Source organism: Netta rufina, assembly GCF_964035555.1.
Source record: "Netta rufina genome assembly, chromosome: 16".
NCBI classification, from domain to species: Eukaryota; Metazoa; Chordata; class Aves; order Anseriformes; family Anatidae; genus Netta; species Netta rufina.
The window spans coordinates 3,651,954-3,664,127 of NC_140140.1; the positions used below are offsets into that span (position 1 = coordinate 3,651,954).

Here is a 12,174-nt window from a genome sequence, read left to right on the forward strand (position 1 = left end):
CAGCAAGGAATTTCTGAGGCTGGGAAATTAAAAGACGAAAACTTTCTAATCTCAGCTGCAGAAATGCTGTCTGCAAAGCAAGATACAGCAGAGTGGGAATTAACTCCTCCAAAGATACAGAGAAAAGCCCAGCTCTTGGCTCCTTTGAAGCCAACCTGATAAAAGACTTCAATTTCTTAAGGAGTTTACTGCAGAAATCAGGGCTGCACCTGCAAGGAGAGTGACTTGAAGCGACTGCAGCAGCACTGGGGCCAAGGGAGGAGCTGGCAGGTGCTGGGGGAACATTACAGACCCCATCACATGTCCTGTGTAAGCAGCGAAGCAGCGGGATGCCCCCAGCCCTCGCTCCATTACCACCACACGGCACTGCCAATGCTCGCCATGCTGGCTAGCGGCCCTGGCAAGCAGCTGAAACCCCACCAGTGACTTCTACAAGCCAAGTTCCCTCCTCGCTGGATTTAGTCTCGTGGACAAGCAGTGTTACTGGCGTCTTACGTGCAGCTGGGGTGAAGGACACGGGCCGGGGGCCGCCGGGGTTGACGGGGGGCAGCGGCGGCATGTTGGGAGGAGAGGATCTGGACTGAATCTTCACTTCCACGGGCGATCCGGGCATCACTGGCACCCTCTTCTCACCAGCAACTGTACAGAGAGAATGTGGTAATGTTATTGACAGTCACAGACGAGGATTTCCCTGCCGAGCTCGCGAAGCAGAGTTGTGGTGGTGAAGATGGGAGGAGGGACAGTCACACAAGCCTGCCCGGCTGCTCTGCACGGAGACAGGGGCAGGGCATGGACCTGTGCAGGTGGCCACACACCTGGGGTGCAGTGGGCACCCCATGACCCTGGCACACAGGCTCGGGATGCTGATATTCACCATCAAAGTCTCTCAACCATACTTTCTCACCCCTTGAGCCCAAAAACGCTTCCAGAAACATTTTCCTGTTTGCTTTGCTTCCCCTCGTCCTTTAAATCCCCTCGGTACTCCCAGGTACGCCCATGATGGCTCACGGGTTGGTTGCACGTTTGGTTTTTAAAAGCAAACTCACAAATTGAGCGTTTCTGCCCCTTCTCTCCCTCGTGAACGCCGAGCGCAGCCTCCCCGCGCTGCACAGACGCGGCCGCACACGCACGCATGAGCGAGCCCGCGCGGCGACGCAGTTCCTGGCCCACAAGGAAGCGCACGGGTGCCTGGAGGCAGCGCCAGCCCCAGCTGAAACCACGGCCCCTGCCCTTCGCCTCCTGCCTGCTGCCGAAGGCCGGGTGCCCAGGCAGCGCGCACCGCCCCGTGTCTGCTGCGCCTGGCCCCGAGGTGACTTCTCCAAAACCTCTGCCAGGTCCGAGTTGCGAGGCAGGTGGCATCCACGCCAGCAAGCTACCGAAATTGTCAAAGTGTCTTGAAAACAACTCAACACAAGGCATCTGCAGCCGCTCTCCTGTGTGGGGTCTCTCTCTCTCTAACGCAGCTCAGCTGGACGCGGTGGCTGCACTCCTCGCTCCAGCATCAGGCTCCAAACTCATCCTCGGAAGGAAACAAGACAGAAATAGGTGCTAATGCAAGCCTTTTTTTGTTTTGTTTTTAAATCCAGACAGGAAAATACTTCTGACACTATAAAAGAAGCCTGAGCATCTCCGAAGAGCAGCCAAAACCTCCCCAGGAGGCACTGGGCACCGCAACCTCAGCTGAGCAGCGCGGGGCCACCCGACGCGAGCCATCCCTTCGGCAACGCGCTGACCACTTTCTGCTCCTCCGAGCGACGCCTGTCTCGTTTGATTAGCTCACTAATGAGTTGTGACTGCGTTCCAGCATGCCCTTCACAAAAACGTTGACAGGTTTCCAGCATGTCCATCTGTGCCCTGGTTTGGGGGCGGTGTGGGGAGGGATGGGGCTGCCAGTTGTCTTTCCCTTTCCCTTCTTCCCCTTGTGTGCACGCTTCGGGCCACCTGCTTTTTGGGCGATGGAGCCAAGGGCCCAGAGGAGCAGCTCGATGTGGTGCACCCATCAGCACCCGGCACTGGCGAGCAGCGGGGCCGGCGGGAGTCTAGTGGGAGAGCTCCCCTTCGATCCAGCCAAGAAGAGATGAAACTGCGAGGTTTGGATGCTCGCAGAGGGCGAAATGGAGCAATTTTCTTCGACTGCTGTTGGTAAGCAGAGACATCTGGACCTGCAAAATGGGTTTGTGCTCCCAGGAAAGCGAATGTCGCTGCTCAGCACGCTGCCAGAGGAGCTCGCAGCGTGTTGCAGGGATGGAGGCAGGCAGCAGAGCGACACGTGCGTGCCCCCTCCCTGCCAGGCAGGGCTCTTCTGCACAGGTCTCCTCCACCACGTGCAGCTCAGCTGGTGAGCTCCCCACCACGCGATGCCCCTGCCGAACGGGTGCTGGTCGTTCCTAGCATCTGCCTGGGGCTCCTGCCCCTTGCACAGCCCGCATCGCCTGCTGAAAGAGAGGGCTTCCAAATCCACCTTTGGAAAAACCAACACAGGGCAGCCACTGTCCTGGCCTGTGCCTGGGACAGCTGGCTCCTGTAATTAAGGGCAGGTGATGCCTCTTCAAACTGCTGATAGAGAGACTGCGTGCTGTAATCACCTGCTGGTGGCATGGAAACACACCCGTGCCACACAGCACCGCTGTTCTTACAAATACCTACCAGCTGTAAGAAAACCAGCTCTCAAATTCGGGCAGCTCCTATTAAACGCTGCGTTCCCATAAAGAGAAGCACTGAGCAGGTAGAGAACACCAGCACCAAACCTGCTGCTCCGCCACTCCTGACAACGAAGCTGCCACCTCTGGGAGCGCAGCCGCGGTGCTGGCCAGGAATCCTCTCGGCGAGGCACCAGCACCTGCCTTGCCCCCGCGTGCCCTGCACGAGCTGGCTGCTTTATTTCCCCTAGGGCACGTCCCTGCTAAAGCCAGCGAGGTAACAAATTCAGTTTGTTATTCCTCGTGGTTTTTTTCTGGTTGCAGGGCTGTCTGGGGGAGGCAGGGGCAGTGCTGGCTGGATGCTGAGGCCCCGTGTTTTCCTGCCACTTTCAGCACAGCTGGAGTGACTGGGGTGGTGGGGCTGGAATCGCAGTGAAACCCGTGCTCGTGGTGCTGCCACGGTAGCAGGTTTGTGTCTTCGCTTCAGCCTGCCTTCCAGAAACAGCATTTGCTGGGCTTTGCTACCGCGAACAAAGCGCAGAGATACCAAAGCCATGGGAAACTACAGTCAATTTTAACACAGTAATGTAAGACCGATACTAACACCATACTGCCAACTATTCCGGGGCGTTTGGTCCCACTCACACGTGGTTTGGCACTGGTGTGCCTGGCCACACTCGTGCACAAACACAGCATTTGTACAACTACCACCACTCTGCTGCAGGAAGACCGCCAGTGTTTGTGCTCACAGGTAACACCCCAGCGGGCAGCTTCACGGCAAGGGCAGGAGGAAACAACCCCCTTCTTTCCTCCCACCCTAAGCAAATGGAGCAGAGAGTCAGAGCCTGGCCTGAGTTCACCTGCTCCATCGGGGAAGAGAGCCCAATCCTTCAGGAGAACTCCTTCCTCCTAACGCAGTCCTAGGGCACGTTAAATACGGCGCTGGAGCACCCGCAAAGAAAGCAGAGCTAATTAAGTTAATTTGCAGCAGGGGCGGGGGAAGTCAGATGGAGTTTATTCCCCCGAAATAAACCCCGTCACGAGGGGTTTACTGCACGAGGCTCCGAACCCGAGCCCCGGGGAAGCCAACAGCTCCTCTTCCAGGCACGCTGACAGACAGGCGAGCAGCAACCAGGGCTGTGAAATTTAAAAGCTTCCTGCTAATGACCTGGGGCATCTATAAACGCAGATAAAAACCATCTTTCTAAAACTCCCGATTTTTAGCCCAAACACATCCATTTAACGAGAGTCACGTGAGCAAAGCAGACTGTGAGCAAGGGCTGGAGTCAGCCTCCCGCTGACCCGGGGCTACAGACGAGCCAGCGGGTCTGTCCCTGGAGGCACGGCGCCTTCCCCCACTCCTCCTTCCCCATTTCAGCGTTTGGATATATTTACTCGCTCACCAGCGGCAACATCCAGATGCACGGAGGATGCTGAGAAGCTCCTCAAAACGCCTGCAGGTCCCACCAGCACGTCAGCCACCTGAAATCGTGCTTCAGTGCCACCGGGGCTCTTTGGGTCACACCACCAAGATGTGTCCATGACCAAATACTCCGAGTCTCAGGACATCTGCCTACACTGGAAATGTTGATGGGTTCTCCATCAAAAAGGCTTCCTTCCAACCCCAACCGAGACCTTGGTGCTGGATACGCAGCCACCCCGGGCTCCTCGCAGCCGCCGCCCCTGCCAAAGGGGACTGGGCTGGAAGGTTTGCTCTCATGGCATCTCCTTTTGAAACATTTACAAATGTTGTGTCGTTATTTTTCCAACAGAGCCTGCAGGACACAGATTGGATGTGTTTATGGCACGACGCTTGTGCCATCGAGCTGCCAACCAGCAAGACTTCGCAGCGCCACGCGCTAACTTGGCGCCCAGAAACAGCAAATGTCAACCTGGGGAGAGGACGAAGCGCCGCGGCCACGCGGGGCGGGTGCTGGAGCTCCACGTGGGGAGATGATTCACTTGGAGCAAAGCAAAACCCGAGCACGGAGATGCTGTTTTAGTCTTGGCTTGGTGCGAGAATTTCATATTCTCAAAAAGCTGATGAAGTCTGAAGAGCAGCTTTCACAGCAATCGGAGTTCCAGATTTCAGATGCTGCAAAGCTTCTGGCTGGCTCGGGGACAGCTGTAGGCATATTTCAGTTTATGCTGCGTGCCCTACATACTGCGTCCCAGTTACGGACCCAGGTGTACAAGAGACCACGAGGTCCCCTGCGTGGAGAGGAGGAAGAGCCAAGCTGCACCCGTCAGGGGAAAATCCAGGGCTCCGAGTGGTGCTCGGGGAGAAGCCCCGCTCCTCGCTCACCAAGGCTTGAGCTGTACGACGCAGGGACATGCCTTGGAGCAGGCAGCCTGAACACCCAGACAGATTTCATTGGGTTTATTTTCTTTAAAGAAGACTTCTGGCTGTCGTGTTTAGTATAAAGAGAGTGTTGCTATGATAGGTAACCTCAGAAGAATGGCTAGCATTTGCTCCCATTGTAAACTGTATAAAGAAGCCGCTTTATTAATCTCCTCGTGCTTGTGGGTTTGAGAAAAGGAAAAAGGCACGAGTAAAAATAGTCACGCGTTAGGGACCATCTCAAATACTCTGGAACTGGAATTAATTCTTAAGTGCCTCTAGCAATTAGAGAGCAAACTAAGTAAAGAAAAGAAAGAAAAATGCCGCGTTACCTTCCCAGCAAAGCAGGACCAGGCGGAGCCCGAGGAGGCAGGCGGACAGCCCGGCGCTCTGCTCTCGGCTCTGCAGAGCGATGCAAAAGCAGAACCCTTCATCTGGTGGCAGCAGCTGAGCCCCGAGCTTGCAGAGAGCAAAGGGCACAGGAAGAGAGACAGCCACCGATATGATGCAGAGAACGGAGAGCTTTATACCAATTTACATAATAACGTTTATAGGGGCACAGCCACCGCCATACAGCTACCCCGTGTGAGCACAGGCTGTATGTGCTGGCTCGTACCCCTGCTGCCAGCTCAGGAAGGTAAAGCCTTTCCTCCTCCTTCACAGGAAAGCGATTTAAGCCAGTGGCTGAGCGTTTGGGGGGCACACCCAGCACAGACACTGGTATCTCCAGGTGTTTTTGATGCAGGTGTAGGATCCCCTTGGCTCCCAGTCGCCGGCTCAGCAGGCAGGAGGAACCTGCCTGCCCTGGCACCGATGCTGTGGCTCCTCCTGCCAAAAGCTGCACGGAGCCTGAACTGTTTCTCACAAAGCCGTTTGGTGGGCGCAGGCACTCTAGCTTAGCGTGCTCCAGCTTTCTGTAGAAGTCAAAACATGAAACGCGTTGGAAGAAATAAGGAAGAAGCACAGTGAATAGGACACGGTGCCGCACAGCCAGCTTTTTGCTTCTGCAGCTTGCAGGGTGGAGAGAGCAGTCGCAAAACGAGACTTTGAGAGGTTTAACTGGAGCAAATGTTTTCACCTTTCATACAGAATAGGCAGAATGTGCCCCAAACCTGAAGAGCCACCCTGAAGAGCCACTCAAAGCGAAGATCCCCAGGTTCAGACCTGCCTCCCCGGCTGCTGTCCCGGAGCAGAGCCCAAGGTCAGGTCTGGCAGGACAGAGCCGTGGGGCACGCGGGTGCTCGCTCAGAGCCGGTCACGCAGGCACCTTCTGGAGCCCACCGAAAGGCAGAGACCTGCGAGGGCAGCTCAGCCCATCCTAAAATATTCATCAGAGCAGGTGAGACGAGCCACGCTCTAGATGCGTCTCCATTTCCACTGGCCCTAGCACCTCAGATGACCGCTCGGACTAGAGGCATAAATTACAAAATGCCTACAGGTCAGCCAGATGAGCCCTTCTAGAAACAGCCCGCTGAAGCAGAGGCTCGTTTCCACCCCCCACATTTAAATGGGTAAGTCACAGGTTTAGGATAAAGCAACACAAAGCTTGTCTAAATGGTAACAGAGACCATTTGCAAGAGGGAAGCTGAGGACCCCGGTGCCCTCTCCGATGGCTGGCACGACCCTGATGGTCTAAGGGAGTTCCTTTAATGAACCTAATATATTGTCTGGGAGAAAAGGCCAGGGAAATGGCCCCAAAACCTCCCTTCCAGCCCAACCGTGTCTGTGATTACAAGGGCCCGCTGCAGTAGGCTTGCTTTGCAGGGTTCCCTGTTGATAATCTGAATGCAAACGAGAGGCAGCATCAGTGTAACCTGACCCGATAATGTAAATAGGGTGAAATGAAATATGGTTCGCCACCTCCCCAGCTTTGGCGAATGTTTATTTTGAATAACATGCTTATCTGCTCCAACTGCTCACCATCTGTTTTCAGTCTCCACCAAGCTAATATTTTTCACATTTAGGAACTGAGAAATGGGAAGAATTACATTTAAATTTTATTAACATCTTCCCTCTGCTCTAAGGTTGCCTTTCCCTCCCCTTGACAGCTCTAAGCCATCTGCAGAGCACCTTTGCGGCTCTCCAAGGCTTGCAGATAACCTCTCATCTGCATGCAAAGCAACAGTGCCGCTACTCAGACTTCCAGCAGACGCTGCTTACGGCTGCTCCATCGCAATCTCTCCATCACCTGCTTCCAGGCAGCTCCCCAAAGCTCAAAATGAAATCACGGCGCCTAGGAAAGACCCAATATTTTATCTTTTTGCAGCATCACTGCATCAGAAAGTGCTGCATGGGAAAGGCAGAAAATAAGCATCAGAAACGAGGCAGCTGATGCAGCAGCCCGAGGAAGACGAGGAGGAGTGGGCTAAGTCCTCACTGGGGGGGAAGAGGGAGAGCGAAGAGGCCTGGAGTTAGGAGGTTACATTGCTACACGACTACTGACATCTATCTGCATTTAGGGTGGCTTCCAGAGGTCTCCTTGGGTCAATAAATGAGAACATACAGCCAGACCTGGGGGACAGGAGCATGAAACGGGTCGGTGGCAACGGTGGTCAGCCGAGTCCACTCGCTCCTGTCCGCCTGCCCCCACACCGAGTTGTATAAGACGATACTACAGCATCTGTGGCAGCGGGTAGCTTATGGTGCTGCAGGGATACTTCCTCCACTCAACGCCATCAGCCTATTTTTACACTGTTTTGCTTGGGTTTATAGCACATCTAGGCTCCTGATCTGCGAGATGCTGTGGGAGTGGAGAGGACTCGGCACCTCGCAGGAGAGCCTCGCATCGCTCAGGAGGGAGCTGCTGAGTCTGGGACAGGCATTTTATAAATCAAAAATAAACGCGTGTAGCTCCATTGCCATCTATTTCTCTCCCACACACAGCTGTTTCACTTTAAATCTCAATTCAATACAAAGCTTGGATAGGAGAACTTGAAAGAGCAAAGTATTTTATCGTTCGCAACCAGTCCAGAAAGCAGTTAATAAGGGAAATAAGATTAATAATTTATTCCTGAAGGCAGACTGCAGATCGTTATCTGTCTTGCCCTTCAGTGATTTTTATAAAAACCTATTAATGTTCCTGACTCTACAGACTCATCAGTAGCCCAGGTTGGACTTTGCAGCAATTCTCCTCTGCTTTGCTCCCAACCAGACGAGATGGATCCATACCGGAGCCAGTGGTGCAAACCAAGGGCTGCAGAAATCCACCCCACGAGCTATTATTGCACCTAAAATCCCCCACAGGCTTGGTATCCCCAAATTCTCATAGCCTTGCTTGTGCAAGGAAATAAACCAGGATGGTACCCCCACACCAAGGAACAAGTGGACATGTTGCTCAGGGACATGATTTAGCAGCAGACTTGGCAGTGTTGGCAGGTTGATGGTTGGTTTTGTGATCTTAAGGGTCTTCTCCAAGCTAAACGAGTCTATGATCCTATGAGTAGGTACTAAGACGGTGAAAGCTGGCCGCACAGCCACCTGCACCTGGCTCAGCAGCCTCCCGGGAGCTGGGGCTGCTTACCAAGAAGCCATCTCCATCCCTGCCCTCCCTGCACGGCTCACACCCAGCAAACACATTCGGGGACTTGGATATCAGGAGCTGGCTCCGAGCTTCAGCTCCCTGGCACCAAAACCAAGGCAGCAGCCAGGATTTAGCCTTCAAGGTGGAAAGGAAAGCGCTGTGGGGATCAGGAGAGCACTCCCCCCCAGCCACCCCCGGCACGGCTCAGCCTACCCGGCCGGGTTATAACCAGGGCCTTTTCAGGGCCAACTGCATTTGACCAATGTCCAAGCAACTAATGAGACTAATTAAATAACCAGCCAGACAATTCTGACAACCAGGGATGAATTAAGTCCCCAAAAGTCCCTGCCCGCCACACGGCCCTCCCAGCACCCCGGCTGCGTTTGGGCGCGGAGCTCTCCAGATGGGAACATCTGCCTCTCGTTTGCCACGGGGAAGAAAACACGAGGAAGATTAACAGCTCCCGAGCCCGGCGGAGCCCAGACACAACAAGTACAAAAGGGATACGACTTAGAAAGAGTCTCGGAGCAACAGCTTGGTGTCAGGTTTTGTGTTTTTGAAATGACCATTTTGTGGGACTGATTCATACACAGAAAGGTCGCGTCTGGAACAAAGAGGCCGAGGTTCACTTATAGCCAACGCTGCGCACAGCGAAAGCAAGAATTGAGTTATCTGCACTTTACAGGGGTGACATAGAGCGCTTCTACCATCTCTGCCAATCTTTTGGTATGAGGGCATTACAGGAGTTGGCTTTAAGGGCTTGTCCCCAAAGGCCTGCTCTTTCCAGCCTCCGTTTTGCGTGCAAGGCGGCCTCTGTGCCTCAAGGCCAAAGCCCCCAGCACAACACTGGGGTCTTGCAGCCTTCCTCCCCCTCCTCCATGCTCCTCAGGAGCACATCTTGGTTACAGAGGTACCCATTTAGAACAACCCCAAAACGCTTCTTACTCCTAATTAGCGGCCGGGTTTTTGGTACCTATTCAATGCCCACCAGTTTTAGCAGGCTTTCAGCACAAGCCCTCTCTGGAGAAGCCAGCCTGCTGCACAGGGTACTAACAGCACGAAATCAATTTCATCCTCCCGTCTGTTAAGGTAGGACTGGAGTTTCACAAAGCAAAACCTTCGGTATGGGTGAGACTGCCTTCAAAACTTGTGCAAGTACTGCTTTTAGAACAAAGATGGGCTAAGATCTGCTGAAGGTAAATGAAACTCATTTGTTATGAGGATTCCCCTAGGTTCTATCGAACACCTTTGCGCTATAATCTGCAGTGTGCAAATGTTTTTTCTTCCTGCTTACATTAAACAGTACAGACTAGATAAAGATACAACTTCCATACCTGTAAATGGGTGACCCGAAAAGGAGAACAGTCACTAAAGCAAGCTCAAACTTTTGTAAATGTTTTCTACCTTTGCAAAGGCTTTGAGACCGCTTTTAGGATATGATTTTATCTAGCACTCATAAACCCTTTTAAAACTTGGACCGCTTGCCATTTAACAAGCGGCTCCACCCTTCTCCTGCTTCCCAGATGGAATACATATGCACTGAGCTCCATTTTGTTACCTTCCCCTTCAACGCAGCAGTATCGGAGAAGTGACAGTATAGCCCAGGGAGCAGCATTTAATTGGCATCCTCTTATTACTAATTAGCTCTGAGGGGCTCTCCACAGCTCCTAATGGTCAATAGAAACGGATCCGCTGATTTATATGGGCTCGCTGCAGAAAATTACGAGATGCTGGTGCAGACTTGGAGGAGCAGCCCCGGCAGGAGAAGCAGCCCACGGAGCAGCCCGCGTGGGGCCGGTGGCACGGAGGCCGTCTCCAGCTGCAGGACGGACTCACCCTGGCACGGGCACGACGAGCAGGGCATGCACAACGTTGGCAGCACCCAGGGAAGGGAACCTTCAGGCAGCATTTCTGCAGCAGCAGGGCTGTGATTTTGCAGCACTGTTCCTAGGAGGCTGAACAAAATCCCGGCCTCGGCTACGACGCTGCAGCAGCGCTCGCCGCCGATGCAGCCCTTTCTTTGTGCAGGGCTGCTGCAAAACGTTCGGGTGAGCACTGAGAGTGATGTTCCCAACCCAAGCACCTTGCCTGGTATGCACAGGCTGTAGCAGGGAGCATCGGACAGCTCATCTATCTTGCAGACAGATCCTGCAGCCTCCACCCTGCGAGTTTGGTTCATTGCTGGAAGCAGAAAAAAAGCCACAATGGCCTGCTCTGAGCTACCAGGCTGCTGACCCTACTTTTTCACTGCCCATTTATTCCCCAGATCTTAATTTGAGTAGGAAAAATAAAGTTGTGGAAGAGAAAGTGATTTTCTAGCCAATTCTGTAAGAAATTTAGCAGATGTTGAGAAAGATGCTGTTTCTAGGTCACTGCAGTGAGCCCTTTTGCTTAAGGGCTTCCCACCAGCGCTTCCTCTCTCCTCACTACGTGATGAATCCTTGCCTGCCCAGGATCAGTCATCCGGGAAGCTCCCTTTGGGAAAAACCTCACGTCAAGCAGGGTCCATTTCATTTGCTGGTGCACTGTTAACCTCCGCGCTTGCAGACATGCCGTTTCAAATGAAAGAGATCGAGGTCAAACCACTTGCCTCTGCATCAAGACACGTGGCCACCGTGCTCCGTCCCAGCTGATGTTTGCAGAGCCGCTGGGTTCCTGGCAAGCCTGTGCCTGCTTTGCAGGGGCTGAAGCAGAGAAGCAGGCAGCCCATGCACCGGCACGAGGCTGTTCTGTTTCTACAGAAGCTCCCACCCACCCTTAAGAGGATCTTTCTGACCAATGTGTCCAGCATAGCAAATCCTCATGTTGCAGCCCCGATGCTCCTGGCTGCAGACTGCCACCTAAATCCCCCTCCGACTTCCAGCACACCAGGCGGGAAGTCGCTCATAACCAGGATAGCTTTAGGGAGCAAAACTGCAGGTTTTCAGCTGCACTTCCAAGCGCAGCTGAACCAGGAGGGGCAGCTAAAACACCTCAAGGATGGGCAACGTGGGCACCGGCTGGGCAGCACCAGGGGCAGCACGCTGCAGGGCATGCCCCTGCAGGGCCTGGGCTGGGAGAAAGCTGCTGAGGGCAGGGTTTCTTTAAAATAAGAGGATGGATCGAAAGCCACAACCAACTCTTCTTAAAGTCATCGAGTAATTGAAGATTTCAGAATTTTTTAGCCTAATGACCAAAAGATCCACAGGAGGATGGTTTAAGTCAGAAGCTTCAAAACAATGATTCAGGGTCGCATTCCTCTTCCCTTTCTCTTTCTCCCAGGCTCTGCTGCTCAATGATTTGGTTCCCATCATTATAAATCAACCTAAAAAACCACCACTGACTGCAAAAATAGCTAGCACTGAGCAAACCTGGATTTCTTGAGGCATTACAGATGCCACTGAGCACGCAGGGACCTGAAGCTAACGAGAACGGCTCCAGCAGGTCTGGTGTCTAAGGGGTGAGGGTGTCTGATGAGTAGGAAATACTCAGACTGAACAATATAGGAACTAAGATAAAAAAGGTCCACTCCTATGAGGCAGACCCAGAAATACCAGCACCCCAAGCAGCACACCAATAACACCAAGTAAAAAAGCACAAGCACTTCTTTAAGAAGTGAGAAGATCTCAAGGCAGAAGACCACCATCTGTACCAATCCGCTAGACCACAGAGAGGCAAAGGTAATACCAAGGCCA

At 53.4% G+C, this 12,174-nt stretch overlaps 1 protein-coding gene across 1 annotated transcript in view; it reads right to left on the minus strand.

Moving 5' to 3' along the window:
* CBFA2T2 (CBFA2/RUNX1 partner transcriptional co-repressor 2) overlaps positions 1–12,174 on the minus strand; it is a 58,997-nt gene that overhangs the window by 17,138 nt on the left and 29,685 nt on the right. The window contains exon 2 of the mRNA XM_084296443.1: positions 496–639. Coding sequence (XP_084152569.1) covers positions 496–639 — 144 coding nt within the window. The remainder of the gene's footprint in view (positions 1–495; positions 640–12,174) is intronic.